General features: G+C 43.1%; 1 protein-coding gene across 4 annotated transcripts in view; it reads left to right on the plus strand.

The window, feature by feature from the left end:
- Nucleotides 1-22,686, plus strand: part of LOC134212026 (solute carrier organic anion transporter family member 74D) — a 94,547-nt gene that overhangs the window by 70,680 nt on the left and 1,181 nt on the right. For all 4 annotated transcript variants that reach the window (XM_062689519.1, XM_062689520.1, XM_062689522.1 and 1 more), the window contains 5 exons: nucleotides 1,407-1,898; nucleotides 1,963-2,146; nucleotides 2,207-2,358; nucleotides 14,286-15,384; nucleotides 15,448-15,653. In XM_062689519.1, the coding sequence (XP_062545503.1) occupies nucleotides 1,407-1,898; nucleotides 1,963-2,146; nucleotides 2,207-2,358; nucleotides 14,286-15,384; nucleotides 15,448-15,653 (2,133 nt within the window). The remainder of the gene's footprint in view (nucleotides 1-1,406; nucleotides 1,899-1,962; nucleotides 2,147-2,206; nucleotides 2,359-14,285; nucleotides 15,385-15,447; nucleotides 15,654-22,686) is intronic.

A 22,686-nucleotide genomic window follows, 5' to 3' on the forward strand; every position in this document is an offset into this window, starting at 1 on the left:
AAGGGAACGATTCAGAAGAAAGAGCCGGAAAAGAAAATTGAAGATAAGAAAGAGATAGGTGGAGTTCAAGAAGAGAAGATTGAGAGTAATGAGGTTTACGATCCTAGAAATAATGAAGAAATGGACTTGCAGAATGAACGGCTCAGATTTCAAAGAGATCAAGAAAAAGCAAGCTATGATGAAACGAAAGAAGTTGGTCAGTATAAAGAGGAAATTAGACAAAGATTGTACGAAAGCAAGGACGAGAGAAGAGCTCGGAAGGACTACGAAGATAATGGAGCTGACAGTAGTAGAAAAGGAATTTCCGAAAATGCTAGCAATAGACTAGAGAGAAGGCAGGTGGAAATAATTTCACATCGTAGTCCCGAAGACAGAAATCTGCACTACCGAAGGGAAGAAGAGCGAAAAAGATTCCAAAAGGCCAGGTAATCCAAGCATCTCGCTGTGCGAAATGATTTTCAAACCAGGAAATTTTATTGCAGAAGCAACCTTCACATTGTGGAGTCCACAATTCTCCAAGTGAGAGTCAACCCTATTTCTTGTCCTCATATTGAAGTTATTATTTTAGGAACAGACATTGTAGCTCTACTGGACTCCGGAGCTGAAGTCAGTGTGATAAGTGAGCTAAATTTGATAGAGTCACATGGCTTCAAGATTCTGAAGTCCAATGTAAAAGTTAGTACAGCGGATGACACTGTGCATACTTGCCTTGGATACGTAAATATATTATTCACACTCGGGGACGAAACTAGAGTCATTGCGACACTGATAGTTCCTGAAATTAAAAAGCCTTTGATTATAGGCATGAACTTTTGGAAAGCTTTAAAAAAACCATGATTAATAGCAAAAATAGCCTCAAAGAAAGGGTCTCCAGTAGCCTTGCGAGCAAAGGCGTAGGATTGCCAATCCAGAGATGGCGAGTTCGATTCTCGGTCCGGTCTAAGAAATTTTCGGGTGGGAAACATTCTCGACTCCCTGGGCATAGTGTATCCATTATACTTGCCACACAAGATACATACTCATGCAATGGCGGGCATAGAAAAGCTTTCAATTAATAACTTAGGAAATGCTAGTAGTATACTAAGTTGCAAAGCAGGCCAAGTTCCAGATGGAACGTAGAGCCATTGAAGAAGAAGAAGAAGCCTCAAAGAACTAGACCTAACGTGGTCATCAAATTTGATCGGTGGAACTATAATTAATCCCTTTAAAGTTGAAATGAATTTAATTCCTGTAGGGAAAAACCCCATTTCATGTATTAAACTTATTGTTATTACTCATTAAATTTGTTATTGAATCACTGTATTGAGATATTATACCATTTAAAATAATGTATTATACATCAATAAATATTAACTATGAAAAAACTAATTTGTTCTTGTTCTGTCTGTCTGTATCCCATTTTGCAGGAATCATCCTCAGTGGAAATGAAATTTCCCAAATCCTACTTTCCCTTATCCTCTCATATGTGGGAGGCCACAGGAATCGGCCCCGTTGGATAGCGTGGGGTGTTGTGTTCTGCGCCCTGTCCTGCTTCATCCTGGCGATGCCGCACTTCATCTATGGGGCAGGCGACGCGGCACTGCAGCTCACCAAGGAGTTCATCAACGAGCAGGAAGCGGATGAGCTGCTCAACAGCCACAATCTGACGCGAATCGTCAAAAGCACCAACCGGCTGTGCCTGGATTCGGTCAGTCCGAAAGAGTGCCACGACATCATCTCAGTAATTCCACTGGTATTAATATTTTTATCCCAGTTTGTGTTGGGTATTGGGAACACACTGTACTATTCGCTCGGTCATACCTATTTAGATGACAACACTAAGAAAACCAACACACCACTTATGCTGGCCTACGCTTCATCGCTGCGAACGTTTGGTCCGGTTGTAGGATTTGCACTTGGTGAGAACATTCATTTTATAATATTTACGTGCCAGATTTTAATTATCATCAATATCTTCGATAGGATATTTCGCTCTGAAGATTTATATCGATCCGTCAAAAACTCCAGTCATCGATAGCAGTGATCCACGATGGTTGGGAGCCTGGTGGCTTGGGTGGATCATACTGGGAATCGCTATGCTGTTCTTCGCCGCTTTGATTGGCCTGTTCCCAAAAGAACTGCCCAAGAGAAATGCTACAACCGATAGGTAAAACATTCTAAGAAAGCTCTATCAATAATGTCAGCTTTTGAATCGTAAACATTGTAGGCCCAAATCAAATATGCCCGTAATCCTAATGAATGATGCTGAAGCATTTGGAAAGGAGAAAAATCCTTTGAGCAAAACTAAGGACCAAAACGGTTTAGCAGTGCAAAAGAAAGATGAAGTTGGCATGATAGTAGAATTACCCCAGTTGAAAGGTAAGTCGTAAATCATAATACATCTGTAGACCCCAGTTTTTTGGTTTATTTAGACAAAGGCCGGAGTTGCGTCTGCAGGAATGGAATTTGCATCCAGAAATAGACGAACGGGGTTGAATCTTTCGACTCCTTGGGACCACCTTTCCGGAATTACTGTTGGCAGACAACTATGCGATTACGCGCTCCATTGGTTCTGGAATTAATCGCTCAGTAGCAACGCGACAATCTTCTTCGAGAACGAGATCTTGGGATAATGAAATGCGCAAATATTTCCATAGCTACCAACATGCAAATATTTGTATCTTTTAGTCAAGCAGCGCGCAAAGCCCATTTTATCTATAAATGTACGGCTTGTCTTCGAGTGCATTGTATCACCACAAAAATGAACAGACGAACTGGCAAAATAAGGTTCCAATTTACAGTTTTTTCCTCCAGAGCCTTTCTGAGGAGTATCGTATTGTACTATGAAAATGTACCCTCGAGATAATGGGTCTGGGGGTGAGAATGGATCAACATCCTCACCGACAGTCTGGAGGTCGGATAACAAAATCGTTCGCAAAGATCTTTTATAATCTAGTTTTCTTGCCGTAAGATACATTAATTCTGTTCTACAAGTTTTCTATGTAGTTGAAACAGTGACTTATTCTCACCCCATTTGACCCATTGGCACCCCTGACGACGGTAACTAAAATGTTGCGAAGAACAAAGGTTGATGACCAACTGGATGGCCGTCACAACATGTGTTCAACCAAAAAGGTTTATTACGCCTAACGTAATGATAGCTACTAGAAGGCTACCCGAACTCATCAAACGAGCTCTGAGTAAATTCATGAGTCTAAGAACAGGGCACTGTTCTAGTGGGTATCATTTGTTCAAAGTGATATCTGTCGTTTCCGCAGCATTGTTTCACACCACTCAGATTTGGTTGCCGCCGTGTGGCGGATATCACACTGAGACACATCAAGCGCACTGCTGTTTCCCATCTTCTGAAGCTCACAGTTAACTCTGTTCTTACGTCTATTGCCAAGGGAGTAGCCAAAGGGGGGCGGTCGCCCCTCCCCCTAAATGGTGGAAAGATTGAACGGGTACTGAAATGAATTCCCTTAAACATGTGCACTTTTCGATCCAATCATATTCAGAAATAGATGGTTCAAATTCAAAATATTTCCATAAATTTATTAGGGTATCCAGGATCTATAATATATGAAAGTTCAAAGCAACTCGAAATATTTCGGGCTCAAGAATTCTCCTTGAAATCCTTCTAGAAGCTTCCCTGTGAACTTCTAAATTGCTCCGGAAAGTTATCCACAAATTCCTCTGAAAATCCTTCTCATGTAATTGTACTTCTCTCCAATGTTTAATTCTAGACACTTCTTCGGCTAATCTTCCAGAAAAATTCTCGGCATTTAATTCAGGAATGCATTCGAGAGTTCCATCAAGAATACATACGGAATTTCCTCCCAAAATGCCACCAGAAGTCTCTTCAGAAATTTATGACGGAAATCCTCCAAATTCACCAATTTCACTTGTAAATCTTCAAGAAATTCCTTCGAAAATTCTTCTAGGAACTTCTCCGGGCATTCCTCCCGGAACTCTTCCTTTAATTCCTTCGGGATAACTTTCAGGATTTTTCCGGAAATACCTCCATAATTTCAGTAGCGAAATCCTCTAGGATTTCATTCTGGAATTCTTTCCGCAATTACTTTAGAATATTCTATTCCGGAAATCCCTCCAGGAACTTCACAGGGAATTCCTGGAGGATATTTCGAAGGAATTTAACGGGAAATGGGATTTCGGAAGTCCCTCTAGAAATTCATCTCCGGGTATTCCACTCCACTCCCGGAGGAATTCTCGTAGAAACTGCTGGTGGATCTCCCAGGGGAATTCCCGAACGAACTATGGAGAAGCTCCCGTTAGAACTCCCGGAGGAATTTCAGAAGGAACTCACTCCTAGAAGAATTCCTAGAGGACCTCCCGGAGGGACTCCCAGAACTTCGGGGGGAATTTCCAGCTAAGTTTCTGAAGAAACCCTAAATGATTTAAAAAAAAAAGCCTGAATGATTTCTTGGTAGAGCTACTGGTGGAACTCTCGGAGAAATTCCCGGAGAGACAACCGGATGAATTGCCCGAGGAAATCTTGGAGGAATTCTCGAAAGAGCTTCGGGAGGAATTTCTGAAAAAACTCCCTGGAGGATTTTCAAAGGAACCCCCGGAGAAACTGCCAATGAAGCTACCAGAAGAATTTTTGGAAAATATTTTGGAGAATTCATCTTATAGAAAAATCTCGTCTAGCTGACCTTTGCAGGGGTATGTAGCTGGACCATCATCATCATCAGAGGACCTCCTGGAAAATTCCCTGAGGAGTTCCCGAAGAAATTCTCGGACGAGATTCTGGAGGAATGAAAATTCTATTTAAATTCCTGAAAAAGCCAGAAAGAAAGAAAGCCTGAATGAATTCCCGGAGGAAAGTCTAAAGAAATTCCCTTAAGATTTTTTAGAGAAACCCCCGTAGGAGCTGCCGATAGAACTACAAGAATAATTCTTGGAGGAAATCCTGGAGGAATTCTTGCAGGAACTGCCGGTGGAACTGCTGGAAAAATTCCCGGAGAAATTTTGGGAGAAAAAATCTTTTTATAGAATTTACACAAGAAATTCGAAGATTTTTCGCGAAATTCTCAGGAATGTTTATTGGCAATTCAGCGAAATTTCCACGGAATATTCTTAGGAAATCCACGGTGCAATTTTTCAGAAATTTTTATAAGAAACAGCACGAAAGAATTTTCTCAAGAATTAGCTGCAGAACTTATACAGGAGCTCGTGGAGGATTTCTTGGAGAAAATAATGGTGGAATTTTCGGATCAAATCCCGGAAAAAATTATGCTGGAATTTTGTTTTTATAACGCCCATGTCTATTGCAGCACACTCTCTAGCAATCGAACTTCATTCTTGATAATTCCGCAATAGCTCACCTTTCCTAAATTTTGTACAGGTTCACCGGCAAGCTAAGCCGGCATAACGAGAGCGCGATGGCATCCAAGCTTGCGCTGTTGAATGCATTCTTGAAGTCACGACTGCCCATTATCGAGTACCTTTCCGGTTACGTTAGATCGCTACCTCGACGGTTTTCGCCACTGAGTTGATCGCGGAGTTTAGTACTCCACCAGACCTTGGAGCTTTGATCGATGCAAGGGATTTCGCCACCGTAAGCAACTCTTTGTTCGTCACCGGTGCCACCATTGTGGCCGCACCCAAGATGAATACACAGCTAGGTGTTTCAATCTGCCCAATTTATGGACGAGAAGAAGGCGGGGGTGAAAAATTCATTTTCGGTGCAAAACATAAACAAACCGGATGGCTCTCCCATACGAAAATCCAAGATGGCTGAACCGTGAATTTGGCAGATTGGAACACCTAGCTGTGTATTCATCTTGGCCGCACCCACAGTGCCGTGCGGTGCAGAAGGTCAGGGATTTGCGATGTGGGATGGGAAGAATACCTCTATCCGAATCAGTTTTTTGTTTTCAACTTGTATACAAGCCCAAGTCCCTGGGGCCTCCTTAGCCGTGCGGTAAGACTCGTGGTAAGACGCACGGCTACAAAGCAAGACCATGCTGAGGGTGGCTGGGTTCGATTCCCGGTGCCGGTCTAGGCAATTTTCGGATTGGAAATTGTCTCGACTTCCCTGGGCATTAAAGTATCATCGTGTTAGCCTCATGATATACGAATGCAAAAATGGAAACTTCGCAGTTAATAACTGTGGAAGTGCTTAATGAACACTAAGCTGCGAGGCGGCTCTGTCCCAGTGTTGGGATGTAATGTCAATAAGAAGAAGAAGAAGAAGAAGACAAGCCCAAGTCATGGTGTTAGGTGGGACGCTAAACAGCCCTGACACGACGGCCCTCCGACGAGACCGGAGGCTTGCGCAGGCCCAATAAGCCGCCTGGAAAACCAATAATTACGAACAATATAAGAGATAATGCGACTCGATATAATCGGCAAAGACCTAGACGACGAATAAAGGATCACGATTGAAAGCTTGGAACATGGAACTGCAAGTCGCTAGGCTTCGCAGATTACGACAGGATGATCTACGATGAATTACATCCCCGCAATTTCGTGGCGCTGCAGGAGATTTGCTGGACAAGACAGAAAGTGTTGAAAAGCGGGCATCGAGCGGCTACCTTCTACCAAAGCTGTGGCACCACCAACGAGCTGGGAACCGGCTTCATAGTGCTGGGTAAGATGCGCCAACGCGTGATTGGGTGGCAGCCAATCAATGCAGTGATGTGCAAGCTGAGGATTAAAGGCCGTTTCTTCAACTATAGCATCATCAACGTGCACTGCCCACACGAAGGGAGACCCGACAACGAGAAAGAAGCGTTATACGCACAGCTGGGGCAGACATACGATGGATGTCCCCTGCGGGACGTCAAAATCGTCATCGGTGACATGAACGCACAGGTAGGAAGGGAGGAATGTATAGACCGGTCATCGGACCGGATAGTCTGCACACCGTATCGAATGACAACGGCCAACGATGCATAAACTTCGCAGCCTCCCGCGGAATAGTAGTCCGAAGCACCTTCTTTCCTCGCAAAAATATCCACAAGGCCACATGGAGATCACCTAACCAAGAAACGGAAAACCAAATCGACCACGTTCTAATCGGCAGTAAATCCTTCTCCGAAATCACGAACGTCCGCACTTACCGCAGTGCGAATATTGAATCCGACCACTACCTCGTTGCAGTATGCTTGCGCTCAAAACTCTCGACTGTGTACAACAAGCGTCGAAGTCGGACGCCGTGGCTTAACATTGTGCGGCTACAAGACGGTAGAGTAGCCCAAGAATACGCGCAGCAGTTGGAAGTGGCACTCACAACGGAAGAGCAGCTAGGTGCAGCGTCTCTTGAAGATTACTGAAGAGATATTCGATCCGCCATTGGTAGCACAGCAACCGCTGCACTTGGCATGGTGCCCCCGGATCAGAGAAACGACTGGTATGACGGCGAATGTGAGCAGTTAGTGGAAAAGAATAATGCAGCATGGGCGAGATTGCTGCAACACCGCACGAGGGCGAACGAGGCACGATAAAAACGGGCGCGGAACAGACAAAACTCGATTTTCTGGAGGAAAAAGCGCCAGCAGGAAGATCGAGACCGTGATGAGACGGAGCAACTGTACCGCGCTAATAACACACGAAAGTTCTATGAGAAGTTAAACCTTTCACTTAAGGGCCACGTGCCACAGCTGGATATGTGTAAGGACATAAACGGGAACCTTCTTACGAACGAGCGTGAGGTGATCCAAACGTGGCGGCAGCACTACGAAGAACACCTGAATGGCGATGTGGCAAACGAAGATGGCGGTATGGTAATGGACCTGGGAGAACGCGCGCAGGACATAATTTTACCGGCTCCGGATCTCCAGGAAATCCAGGAAGAGATTGGCCGGATGAAGAACAACAAAGCCCCTGGGGTTGACCAACTACCATGAGAGCTATTTAAACACGGTGGTGAGGCACTGGCTAGAGCGCTGCACTGGGTCATTACCAAGATTTGGGAGTAGGAAGTTTTGCCGCAGGAGTGGATGGAAGGTGTCGTGTGTCCCATCTACAAAAAGGGCGATAAGCTGGATTGTAGCAACTACCGCGCAATCACATTGCTGAACGCCGCCTACAAGGTACCCTCCCAAATTTTATGCCGTCGACTAGCACCAATTGCAAGGGAGTTCGTGGTGCAGTACCAGGCGGGTTTTATGGGCGAACGCTCCACCACGGACCAGGTGTTCGCCATTCGCCAAGTACTGCAGAAATGCCGCGAATACAACGTTCCCACACATCATCTATTCATCGACTTCAAAGCCGCATATGATTCAATCGATCGGAACCAGCTATGGCAGCTAATGCACGAACACGGATTTCCGGATAAACTGACACGGTTGATCAAAGCGACGATGATGTGCGCAGTTCGAGTTTCAGGGGCATTCTTGAGTCCCTTCGGAACCCGCAGAGGATTACGGCAAGGTGGTCTTTCGTGTCTGCTATTCAACATCACTTTGGAAGGGGTAATACGAAGAGCAGGGATTAACACGAGTGGTACAATTTTCAATAAGTCCGTCCAGCTATTTGGCTTCGCCGACGAAATAGATATTATGGCACGTAACTTTGAGAAGATGGAGGAAGCCTACATCAGACTGAAGAGGGAAGCCAAGCGGATCGGACTAGTCATCAACACGTCGAAGACGAAGTACATGATAGGAAGAGGTTCAAGGGAAGACAACGTGAGCCACCAACCGCGAGTTTGCATCGGTGGTGACGAAATCGAGGTGGTAGAAGAATTTGTGTACTTGGAGGACCAACGCGCACTTGGAGTTTTCGAAAGGAAAATGCTGCGTACCATCTATGGTGGGGTGCAGATGGCGGACGGTACGTGGAGGAGGCGAATGAACCACGAGTTGCATGAGCTGCTGGGAGAATAATCCATCGTTCACACCGCGAAAATCGGACGACTGTGGGCCGGGCACGTAACCAGAATGTCGGACAGTAACCCGGTGAAATGGTTCTCGATAACGATCCGACGGACACAAGAAGGCGAGGTGCGCAGCGGACAAGGTGGATCGATCAGGTGGAAGATGACTTGCGGACCCTCCGTAGACTGCGTGGTTGGCGACGTGTAGCTGTCAAAGCTGTCAAATGCTTTTTCTATAACCCTCAAACTGCCGGGACGAATCTTGACAACTTAAAACAGCTCGTTCTCGGTCAATTTTTACCTAAATTGCAAGCAGCTTCAACTGTGATCAAGGGGAATAGTAGTTCCAGCATGTAGAGGGGTAAAATGCTCAGGATGACCCTCCCTCTTTTAGAGGGGGGAGTTTTGAAGTGTGGCATAAGTCATTTTTTGAGCAAATGTTTAGTATTTTGAAACTTTTAACATCATAATAGGTATTTTAGTATAAGTAAATAATGGTCAATGTGAATGGATGACAACAATGGCCCAATAGACATAAATTGATCTCCGGATGACCTCCGAATAGGTTCTGGAAACCCGGAATATCCGGTATAAAAGGCCATTATAGAATCGCCGAACATATCGGTCTTCCGACACCTCAAACTTCTCAGAATCTCATAGGTAACCTAGAAAACACCATAGTTTCTTGGTAGGGTAAAACTGGCCATTTGATGGCCATGGAACAGGTTCAGGAAACCCGGAATTTCCGGTAAAAAAGACCAATATAAAGCTACAAAACAAATTAGGCTTCCGACACCTCAAACTCCTCAGAATCTCATAAGTAACTGAGAAAACGTCATAGTTTTTCAGTAGGGTAGAACTGGCCATGCAATGGCCACGGAACAGGTTCCGGAAATCCAGAATTTCCGGTACAAAAGGCCAAGATAAAACTACATAACAAATTAGGCTTCCAATACCTCAAACTTCTCAGAAACTCATGAGTAATTTAGAAAATGCCTTGGTTTCTTGGTAGGGTAAAACTGGCCATGCGATGGCCACGGAACAGGTTCCGGAAACCCAAAATTTCTGGTACAAAAGGCAAACATAAAACTACATAACAAATTTGGCTTACGACACCTCAATCCTCTTAGAATCTCATGAGTTATTTAGAAACCGCCTTAGTTTCTTGGTAGGGTAAAACTGGCGGTGCGATGGCCATGGAACAGGTTCCGGAAACCCGGAATTTCCGTTAAAAAATGGCCCACATGAAACTACAAAACAAATTAGGCGTCCGACACCTCAAACTTCTCAGAATCTCATTAGTAATCCAGATAACGCCATAGTTTTTTGGTAGGGTAAAACTGGGCATGTGATGAGAAGAGGGCTTGGTAGTCATATGGCTACTGCTTCTGCCTCATACGCAGGAGGTCGTGGGTTCAATCCCAGGTCCGTTCCATTCTCCTACTTTGTATCTTTCTCTGTATTTCTCATGTTCTAGCAATCGCTAGAACTGGAAATGGACTTCCATACCGTTTCCATTACTATTCCTATACCTTCAACTTGAGTATTCTAACAGTAATCTGCTAGAATTGGAAATGAACTATGCAGCTCGTTTCCTACATCCAATTAGAAATTCCATCAGTTACCTTCTCCTATCTATCACATTGGCAGCTCGTTAACCAAGACGGACCTCTGCCTCCAACCTAACCCAAAATTCCAACAAATTCCGGCATGAACTCGTGGCAAGTGCAGAGGTATATTCGGCTTGCAGTGGGCGAGTGATTGCATCATCATTTCCTCCCCTTCCCTACATTGACTTGCATTCTGACGTGGCAGGCGCCAGTATGACCTATCAAATGAGATCACCAGTACTTGCACATTGAAGATGTGTGCTAGTCCCAAGCAAACATCTGTTGGTTCCTTATGCAAGAACAGCTGATCTGGTCATAATGGAGTAGCAACTACGAGCAGTCAATCAAGCTCAAGCTCAAGCTCAAGGGTAAAACTGGGCATGTGATGAACACGGAACAGGTTCCGGGAGCCCGGAATTCACGGTACAAAAGGCCAACATAGAACTATAAAACAGGTCTAAACCCTCATCTTACCTTACACCTTACTTCTCCGGTACTAAAGACCAACGTAGAACTACAAAATAAATTAGTCTTCAAACATTTTTATGTTCGGATGTACCACTTTGACCAGCTATTAGATCTATTGCATTGCTATCTTAATGTATAGGTGCATCTCCAATTACTCCAATACTATTGATAAGCAATGCAGTATCGGTTTCGATATAGTTCTTGTTTTTTTTTTCTCTAGAGGATCATGATAGCCTATTTGGACAGAGAGCAATCTCATTGAATGTGCGCCCCTTATCAATAAGAATTCAATCCTTTCTTGAGAAAACAGAACAGTAATACTGTTATTCGAACAAGTATCGGAGCCCTAGCCACCTCTTTGTCTTGCTTCTACAATATCACTAGGGCTCGGTTTGGTAGATCTTACTCCGTGAGACACTACGTAAAAGTGATCTATTCAACGTTACAGGAAAAAGCCTACATAGAACTACAAAATAAATCAGTCTATCGACCCCTCAAATGGCCACGGAACAGGTTCCTGAAATCCAGGATTTCCAGTGAAAAAGACCTATATAGAACATCTGTATAAATCAATTTTCGGACACCTTGAACTTCTGAGTATTTAACGAGTTATCCAGAAAACGCCAAATTGCTCTTTTACTGGAAATTTTATAGCCACAGAAGAAGATTCGGAGTCCCTGGAAAGCCCATTTCGATAGCCTAACGTGGCCTTTTGTACCGGATATTTCGGATATATCATTAAACTATGGAGTTTTCAAAATAACTCATTAGATTCTGAGAAGTTTAAAGTGCCGGAAGACCACTTAATTTCGTGGTTCTATGATGGCTTTTTGTACTGCTTGTTACGGGCTTCTGGAATCTATTCCGTTGTCATCACTTGGCCAGTTTTACTCTACCAAGGAACTAAGACGTTTTCTGGATTACTTAAGATATTCTGAGAAGTTTGAGGTGTCGGAAGACTTATTTGTATTGTAGTTTTATGTTGGCCTTTTGTACTGATGATTCCGGGTTTCCGAAACACTTTCCTTGGTCATCCCATGGACCTAACCTACCCTAACAAAAAACTATGCTAAAAACTATGGCATTTTATTAGTTACTCATGAGATTTTGAGAAGTTTGAGGTATCGGAAGACTGATTTGTTTTGACGTTGGCCTTTTGTTCCGGGAATTCTGGAATTCGGGTCTCTGGAACCTATACCGTGGCCCTACTAAGAAACTAAGACGTTTTCTAGATTACCCATGAGAATCTGAGAAATTTGAGGTGTCGGAAGCCTGATTTGTTTTGTATGGTTTTTTTACCGGAAATCCCGGGTTTCTGGAACCTGTTCCATGGCCATAGAATGGCCAGTTTTACCCTACGAAGAAACTATGGCGTTTTCTAAGTTACTTGTGCGACTCAGAGAAGTTTGAGGTGTTGGAAGACCGATATATTCCGTGATTCTATGTTGGCCTTTTATACCGGATATTTCGGGTTTCCGGAACCTGTTCGATGATCACCCGGAGGCCAATTTATATCTATTTGGCTATTGTTGTCGACGATTCACATTGACCATTTATTACTTATACTAAAACATCCGTTATGATGATGATTTCAAAATACTAAACATTTGCTCTAAAATTGACTAAATTGACTCTAAAATTGAGTTTTACCCTACCAAGAAACTAAGGCATTTTCTAAATTACTCGTGAGATTCTGAGAAGTTTGAGGTATTGGAAGCCTAACTTGTTATGTAGTTTTATCTTGGCTTTTTGTACCGGTAATTCCGGGTTTCCGGAACCTGTTCCGTGGCCATTGCATGGCCAGTTCTACCCTACTGAAAAACTGTGACGTTTTGTAAGTTACTTATGAGATTCTGAGAAGTTTGAGGTGTCGGAAGTCTAATTCAGTGGCGTAGCCACGGGGGTGGTTTTGGGTACAAAACCCCCCCCAGAGACAACATTTTTGGAAGAAATTTTTTTTTTCGAAAAAAATAATGTTCAGAAAACCCCCCCCAGACCAATTTTCTGGCTACGCCACTGGTCTAATTTGTTTTGTAGTTTTATGTTGGCCATTTTTTACCGGAAATTCCGGGTTTCCGGAACCTGTTCCGTGGCCATCAAATGGGCAGTTTTATCCTACCAAGAAACTATGACGTTTTCTAAGTTACCTATGCGATTCTGAGAAGTTTGAGGTGTCGGAAGACCGATATGTTCGGTGATTCTATGCTGGCCTTTTATACCGGATATTCCGGGTTTCCGGAACCTCTTCGAAGGTCATCCGGAGGTCAATTTATGTCTATTTGACCATTGTTGTCAACCATTAACATTTATCATTAATTACTTAGAATGAAACACCTGTCACGACGTTAAAAGTTTCAAAATACTAAACATTTTTTCAAAAAATGACTTATGCCACACTTCAAAACTCCCCCCTTTTAAAGAGGGAGGGTCATCCTGAGCATTTTACCCCTCTACATGCTGGAACTACTTTTCCCCTTGATCACAGTTGAAACCGCTTGCAATTTAGGTAAAAATTGACCGAGAACGAGCTATTTTAAGTTGTCAAGATTCGTCCCGGCAGTTTGAGGGTTAAGAAGAGCAACTCCAGTCGAATATCCTTCAGATTTGTTGAGCCGAATTAAATTCGTAACTCATAATAACTGATGAGTGGTTGCATGTCCATGGCGAAAACCAAACTGCTCACCAGCAAAAATAGAATTGTCATTAATATTTAAAATAATCTTTTCAAACAGTTTGCTTATTGAAGAAAGCAAACTGATTGGGCGATAACTAGAAGGCTCAGCTGCATTTTTGTCCGGCTTCAAAATTGGAACAACTTTGGCGTTTTCCATTTATCTGCCATTTAGTATGCCATTTGAAAACATTTGTTAAATAAATTAACCAACAAGGATAAAGTGCTCTCAGGAAGTTTTTTGATAAGTATGTAGAAAATACCATCATCACCTGGTGCTTTCATATTTTTAAATTTTCTAGTAATATATCTCACTTCATCCAAATTAGTTCCCAACGAAGGGTCAAAAACATTCTCTTAATTGAGAATGTCTTCGAAGCTCCGTGTAACCCGATCCTCAATTGGTCTAGTGAGACCTAGACTAAAATTATGGGCACTCTCGAACTGCTGAGCAAGTTTTTGAGCCTTTTCGCCATTTGTCAATAAAATGTAATTTCCCTCTTTAAGTGCTTAAGCGTGCGAAGTTACAATTTGTATACGGTACTTATTTGTTGATCAGCATGGTACTCTGCACAATTCAATGTTATTGTTATTAGTTGTGTTCACTTACAAGTTAATTTATTACCTTTTGTTACAGGTCAATATTCCATCCTTGTCAGCATGTTTTTTTAAATAACTTATTTTATTACATTCTATACAATTCTTGCAGATTTCCCTAAAGCGTTGATGCGACTCCTCAAGAACAAACTACTGATGTTCAACATAATCTCTGGAATATTCTACATTTTGGGATCCAGTGGCTACATAACATTCCTGAGCAAATACATGGAGGTTCAGTTCCACAAATCTGCCGCCAACGCAACGGTCATCACTGGACCCATCACCCTATTCGGAATGGTCGCCGGTTTTCTAATCTCAGGCATTGTCATCTCCAAGAAGAAACCCTCTCCGAAGATTCTCCTTTTCTGGAACGTAATCGTTGGTTTCGGTTACATGCTTGGACAATTCTCGTACTTATTCCTAACATGTCCCGACGGCACTATGCCGCTGGTGAACGGAAGCCTAAATTTGACGGCACCATGCAACAGTCAGTGCCACTGTGATGATATTCCCTACAGCCCGGTCTGTCAGGAAGAAACCGGAATCACATTCTTCTCCGCCTGTCACGCTGGATGCGACGCGTGGAATCCCACCGAAAAGTATTACGACAAATGTACCTGCCAGAATGAAAACTATTCACCCATTACGAAACCCTGGGAAACAAATCCTCCTATCACTACGAGTACCCTCGCGAGAGAAACAACCCTCCCAGATATTACGCTGTCTACATACGATGCTCCAACTCCTATCACTTGGGCACCCAGCGGCTTAGAAACAAACAGCATTTCCGCTTCTACAATGCCGACTGAGTTGAATGATAGTGGAGAGAAACCTCAGGGTAAATCAGCTCTTTTCCAGAAAAACACCGCGGAACCGCACAGCTCGTCCGACACAGAAGACACCGATCTGGACGATGTCTATCTGTACGACGATGAGGACGATTTGGACTTCGACGAAAAAGACTTTAACGCGACCACAAGCAAGGAAACCGACGCTGATGCTCGGAACAGAACGCGACGAGCGGTCGATGAGACAGAGTACTCCAGTACGACGTCCTCTAACACCGAGAGTCCGTTCACAGCGCGGATGATTCCCGGAGCTTGCCTGAAGGGCTGCGCAATGGGATTTTACCTGTTTTCTATTATTTCCAGTATTATCAATTGCTTCGGAGCTTCCGGTCGCATCGGGAATTTGCTGGTGAACTACAGGTAATACTGAGAAAAATTGTTCAACCTAAACCATTAGGAAGTTAACTGAAAATATCGTTGCAGATGCGTTGCCAAGGAGGACAAAACATTTACGCAAGGACTGATCCTGATGATGATCAGTCTCTTTGCCTTGATTCCGGGCCCGATCATTTACGGGCGCATCATCGACAGTACCTGTTTGGTGTGGACAGAAGAGTGTGGGAAGCGGGGGAACTGTCAACTGTATGATCAGCGACTGTTCCGGTATTACATCAACATAACGGCACTATGTAAGTACAGTGAGATACGGATTATTGACCGCCCTATATTTTTTTAAATTTAGCGATGATAACGTATAAAAATAAACGAGTTCTTCAATTATTTAATATATCTATAAATTTTATCAGATATAACAGTTGATATAAAAGTATAGGCAAAATGTATCTTTGTCTATGAATTGGAAAAACGTTCCTCAAACTTTCAATAGGGTTAAGGCAGGCATTTTCGTCTTTTCGTCATAGTCTCGAAAATCAATAAAAGATACACTTTTTGACGTGAACTTCGTCTAATGCAACGTACACACCAGTCAAGCAGTTTGACGAACATTGACTCCGCACCCAAGAAAACGCTTCGGTTGCTGCTTTGTTTGCACGTGTGTGAAGTTGTTCGAACAACCATTTGACGGCTCGGCGGCTCGGTTGGAAAATATTAAAACGGTTTGATTTTGATTTGAGTTATCGGGGGTGGAGTCAAGGTTTGCCGAACATGTTTGAGCATTTGTAGTGAAGTTGCTCAAACCCCCATATATTTTGATGGTTGGTGCTCAAGTTGGCGCTTCGGTCGTTCGTGTGTGATATTGTTGGCCGAATAAATTGATTGTTCGTGCCGCTGTTGGTAAAACTGGATGGATGTTTGAATAAACAAGAGGTGGAGTCAATGTTGGTCAAACTGCTTGACCGTGTGTACGTTCCATAAGGGGAAGACTTGGATACAGGGTGTAAAATGAAAATTTCAAAATTGAAGACGGTCACGAAATCATGTAAGATTTTGAACGTTAACAGCGCATTCATCTTTCGATGAATTTTCAAGATTTATATATCAATCGACTCAGAAACTCTCCACCAATTTGCCAGTTTTATTGAAACTTGTGATTGTCAACGTTAAACTAGGGTATTGGACCATTTTGACAGCACCTCCTTTTCCTATTCACAACGTGAGTCTCATTTTGGCCGTCGTTCAGTGTGATATATAAATGTACGTTCCAAACGAGTAGGAGACCTGTCAAACGTGGAATATGACGTTACTCTTCTTATAGGACTCTAGTATATGGCTATAGCTTCGGAACGCATTCTTTCTTGAAACGGGCTATAGGTGACAATAAAGCTATTACCTTCTAGCTCCCGGATCTAAGATTATTGCAATTATATTAATAATTGCACGAATATGTTATCCATAATGCCACTGCCAAATAGTGGGAGTTAGATTGTAATAAAATAGCATACACACCCTATTCCCGTCCGCAACGTTTACTACTCTGGCGCATCTCAACTGAATGACTTGGTTTTTGGTACCGTTCTGACTCAAATCATGACTCATATTCAGATTTATCAAATCGACGTTTGAATCTTTGTTTACGAAAGCAGATCTTTCTCTTTTTGAATTTTTTTTTTTAAGTCTTTTTGAAAATTTGTTATTGAATTAACCTTTAGCTGCATTAAGGCTCAAGGAAAGTTGGGCAAACAGGCGCAACAGTGGGATGGTTTTGAAAAAAGTGGAACATTGGTATTATCGGCGAAACTATTGATTGGAGACTTTTGACGTGTTCTGGAGGGTGTCTTAATTTTTAGAGCATTTTATTTTAGGAGCAAGAAAAATTGACTTAAAAGGGTGCAGCCCGAGAGTTTTTTTTTATTTTATTGATAAAATTGTTTATATTGTATGGAGACATTGTAGAAATGATAATTTCAAGACACTTTGTCGAAGACACCAATTTTTTATCTCTGAAGTGGAAAAAGTTATAGGGTGCGAAGTAAAAAACCCCTTAAAATTATTTTTCAGCTCTAACTTTTTTATTTAAATTTTTACATATTTACAATGTTCCTCGAAGTTTTAGGTGTTTCAAAAAAACATTTTGTCGTAGAAGAGTGCAAATCGCTATCTCTTCATTTTATGGGGCCATATCAGATTTTATAGTTTTTTAACACTATTTTTAATCGGGTATACCTTTCAGGGTAGCAGGTTGTAGCAGCTGTTATTTATGTCATCAGCTTCAGTAGCTCTTACTCTTTTGTTACATATATAAATCATAGGTGGATCTAACTGGATTCATAAAAATATTCCGCGAAATGCACCTCAACTTTTTGATCCATTATTTTGTTTCTCCGTGCATAATTTAGTTATCATTATTTTCTCCTCGTTAATTTTTCCCTGAACGCTGTCTGCTGGTCTAGGTGCCGCGCTGTTGTTTGGAAAATTTGAATTGTGATTCGAAAACGGGTTTTTTGATATGTGATTTAGAGCGTATATTTATTTCTAGAGCACTTTATTTAAGGGGTGCAACCGAGAAAAAAATTTCCTCAAAATTATTTATCTTGTGCAGAGACATTTTAGAGACGGAAATATTAAGATACTTTAAGGCTCTATAAACCGTAATCAATCCGATAATGACAATGATTTTGTTCAAATCCGCACTAATACTAATAAAGTTTTGAACTAAATTCAATATTTTGGGGCTATTTACGGACTTACCCTCTATCATAATATATTCATGGCATTTCCATATTAACTTTTCACTTATCAAAACTAGCAATTACTGAGGAATTGCAGGAAAAACGCTGAAAACTGCCTTTTTCCTAGGTCGATATTCGTTTGTACATCGAACGCATACTAACGTTCGAATGTTCGGATCGAACACATACACACTCACTTGATTTTTCACTGGATCTTTTCCCATTGTTTCTTTGATTTTATCACTCCTAAAACATATTCACTAACTGAGTATCTCATTTTTCGTCAACCTTGACTCCCAATTAATTCACTTCACGCCCAAAACTGTTGAAAACTGCTTTGCAAAAATCGAAGTGAGAGACAAATTTGACGACCGTATTGTGAATGCAATAAAATGCGGAAGACTCAAATTAACTAGCGCAATAAGTGAAATGGTGAGTACAAAATCTACGCGATGCAACTTCATTCAATCCGAACAATACAACGTATACGCCAGCCAACACGCAAACAAAGATGTGCATACACAAGAAAATAATCATCTCTTCGCCGTTGCCAGATTTATTTATTGGAAAAAATCATTGCTGTTTGTCGGATTGAACAATAGAACCAAAAATAAATGTTTAATCATGTTACGTAAGCTTCTATTACATTCCAAGTGGTGTATAAAAAAAATTAAACCGATAAATACCCATATATTTGATACACCATGAACATGTCTTATGATATAAAATAAACAATTCGTCAAGTCTGGCAACATTATGCATCAGCTGACATATTTTTACCACCCCATTTCCACCCACCGCAGTTGTAAACAACATTTTATTTATCGCTGCTGCACTTTTCCGTACCAATTGCATCACTATTACAAACATGTGATACAGTCATCAATTTTCAAAACATTGTGATGGAGTCTTGAGCCTTAATCACAGACAAACAGACGTAACACTAAAGAAAATACCATCGACCATGACTTTAACGACCAATTTGAATTTGATTGATTATGCGTTTCACAACTAGAGGCGCTAGCGTCGTAATCCTTCGAGTTTAACATTACACTCCAGCGCCTTCTGGTGACAATGTCATACGAAACATAGTTTCTTGTAACAAGCTCGCAAGATGGTGGTAGATGAGTTGAGCGATGGATTTTTCAGAAAAATGTTCAAGCTGTTACGTCTGTTTGTCTGTGCTTTAATGAAGACACAAAATTTCAATCCTCATGTGAAGGAATTTATAATGGTCCAAAGTTGACAACCATTTAAAAATTTTTTTGCCTCTTTTATAAATTTTTAATGTAGAAAAACATTTTGTAGTAGAAGAGAGTAAATCGCTACCTTTTCATTATGAGGAGCGATATCAGTTTGCTCTTTCAAGCCATGTTTTTCCGGTTGGTACTTCTATGACAATATGTTTTTTCGAAGCACCTGCTGTTTTGTAGAACATTGAAAAATGCCAAAAAAACAAAACAAAAAAGTTACAACAAATAAATTGTTTTCAAGGAGGGGTAACTTTGCATCACTATAACTTCGTCATTTGAGAAATATAAATTTAGTGTTTTCGAAAAAAGTGCCGTTTTTACGATGTCTCCATAAAAGATAAACAACTTGAGCGATAGGGCCGATAAAAATATATAAAAAATGTTTACCACTACACCCCTCCCCAACTCCTCCCCACCCAGCTCAGATTTTGAAAACAACATCTTGAGGGGCAACAACAACATTTCAGAAAAAAATTGTGAGTTTTCAAAACACTCTTTAACAAGTCCCAGAGTTTGCTGATGAGGTTTCTCTTTCTCGTCAAATAAAGTTCATTTCATTTATTTAGTTAACATCTAAACAGATAACACTGAATCAACAATTTGATGCCACAATGCACGGTTCGAGGCCGCATCTCTCCATCCTTGAATACGCCCCACGCTCGCCAAGTCGTTTTGCACCTGGTCTGCCCATCTCGCTCGCTGCGCTCCACGTCGTCTCGTACCTGCCGGATCGGAAGCGAACATCATCTTTGCAGGGTTGCTGTCCGGCATTCTTGCAACATGTCCTGCCCATCGTACCCTTCCGGCTTTAGCTACCTTCTGGATACTGGGTTCGCCGTAGAGTTGGGCGAGCTCATGGTTCATTCTTCGCCGCCACACACCGTCTTCTTGCACACCGCCAAAGATGGTCCTAAGCACCCGTCCTTCGAATACTCCGAGTGCTTGCAAGTCCTCCTCGAGCATTGTCCATGTTTCATGTCCGTAGAGGACAACCGGTCTTATAAGCGTCTTGTACATGACACATTTGGTGCGGTGGCGAATCTTTTCGACCGCAGTTTCTTCTGGAGCCCGTAGTAGGCCCGACTTCCACAGATGATGCGCCTTCGTATTTCACGACTAACGTTGTTGTCAGCCGTTAGCAAGGATCCGAGGTAGACGAATTCCTCGACCACCTCGAAGGTATCCCCGTCTATCGTAACACTGCTTCCCAGGCGGGCCCTGTCGCGCTCGGTTCCGCCCACAAGCATGTACTTTGTCTTTGACGCATTCACCACCAGTCCAACTTTTGTTGCTTCACGTTCCAGGCGGGTTTACAGTTCTGCCAGCTTTGCAAATGTTCGGCCGACAATGTCCATGTCATCCGCGAAGCAAATAAATTGACCGGATCTGTTGAAAATCGTACCCCGGCTGTTACACCCGGCTCTCCGCATGACACCTTCTAGCGCAATGTTGAACAACAGGCACGAAAGTCCATCACCTTGTCTTAGTCCTCTGCGCGATTCGAACGAACTGGAGCGTTCTCTCGGAATCTTCACACAGTTTTGCACACCATCCACCGTTGCTTCGATCAGTCTGGAAAGCCGTTCTCGTCCATAATTTTCCATAGCTCTACGCGGTCTGTACTGTCGTATGCCGCCTTGAAATCAATGAACAGATAGTGCGTTGGGACCTGGTATTCACGGCATTTTTGAAGGATTTGCCGTACAGTAAAGATCTGGTCCGTTGTCGAGCGGCCGTCAACGAAGCCGGCTTGATAACTTCCCACGAACTCGTTCACTAATGGTGACAGACGACGGAACATGATCTGGGATATCACTTTGTAGGCGGCATTAAGGATGGTGATCGCTCGAAAGTTCTCACACTCCAGTTTGTCGCCTTTCTTGTGGATGGGGCATATAATCCCTTCCTTCCACTCCTCCGGTAGCTGTTCGATTTCCCAGATTCTGACTATCAGCTGACAGCCAGCTTTTCCGGGCCCATCTTGATGAGCTCAGCTCCGATACCATCCTTACCAGCTGCTTTATTGGTCTTCAGCTGTTGAATGGCATCCTTAACTTCCCTCAAGGTGGGGGCTGGTTGGCTTCCATCGTCCGCTGAACTGACGTAGTCATCTCCTCCGCTGTCTTGACTTTCACTGCCTGTGCTCTCAGCGCCATTCAGATGTTCCTCGTAATGCTGCTTCCACCTATCGATTACCACACGTTCATTCGTCAAGATGCTCTCATCCATATCACTGCACATCTCGGCTCGAAGCACGAAGCCTTTGCGGGATGCGTTGAGCTTCTGATAGAACTTGCGTGTTTCTTGGAAACGGCACAGCTGTTCCATCTTCTCGCACTCCGCTTCTTCCAGGCGGCGTTCCTTCTCCTGAAAAAGGCGGGTCTGCTGTCTCCACTTCCGCCTATAACGGTTCACTTTCTGCCGGGTCCGTTTCTGCAGCGTGACCGCCCGCGCTGCGTCCTTCTCCTCCAGAATCTGTCTGCACTCTTCGTCGAACCAATCGTTCCGTCGACTTCGACCCATATACCCGACGTTGTTCTCCGCTGCGTCGTTAAAGGCTGCTTTGACTGTATTCCAGCAGTCCTCAAGAGGGGCCCCATCGAGCTCACCCTCTTCCGGCAACGCTGCCTCGAGATGCTGCGCGTATGCAGTGTCGACATCAGGTTGCTTTAGTCGCTCTAGGTCGTACCGCGGCGGTCGTCGGTACCGAACATTATTGATGACGGATAGTTTTGGGCGCAGTTTAACCATCACCAGATAGTGGTCAGAGTCGATGTTAGCGCCACGATATGTCCTGACGTCGATAATGTCGGAGAAGTGCCGTCCATCAATCAGAACGTGGTCGATTTGTGATTCTGTCTGCAGTGGTGATCTCCAGGTGTACCGATACGGGAGGCTGTGTTGGAAGTAGGTGCTGCGAATGGCCATATTCTTGGAGGCGGCGAAATCAATTAGTCGTAGCCGTAGGCCGTTTTCGTTCGTCAGCCGGTGAGCGCTGAACTTTCCAATAGTCGGTCTAAACTCCTCCTCTTGCCCAACCTGAGCGTTCAAATCTCCTATGATGATTTTGACGTCGTGGCTTGGGCAGCTGTCGTACTCACGTTCCAGCTGCGCGTAGAATGCGTCCTTATCATCATCAGTGCTTCCGGAGTGTGGGCTATGGACGTTGATTATGCTGAAGTTGAAGAACCGGCCTTTGATCCTCAACCTGCACATTCTTTCATTGATCGGCCACCACCCGATCACGCGCCTTTGCATATCGCCCATCACTATGAAAGCTGTTCCCAGCTGGTGTGTGTAGATGGTATGATTACCTCTAAACGTTCGCACCATTGATCCCT

This window comes from Armigeres subalbatus, chromosome 2 (assembly GCF_024139115.2).
Source record: "Armigeres subalbatus isolate Guangzhou_Male chromosome 2, GZ_Asu_2, whole genome shotgun sequence".
Lineage (NCBI taxonomy): Eukaryota > Metazoa > Arthropoda > Insecta > Diptera > Culicidae > Armigeres > Armigeres subalbatus.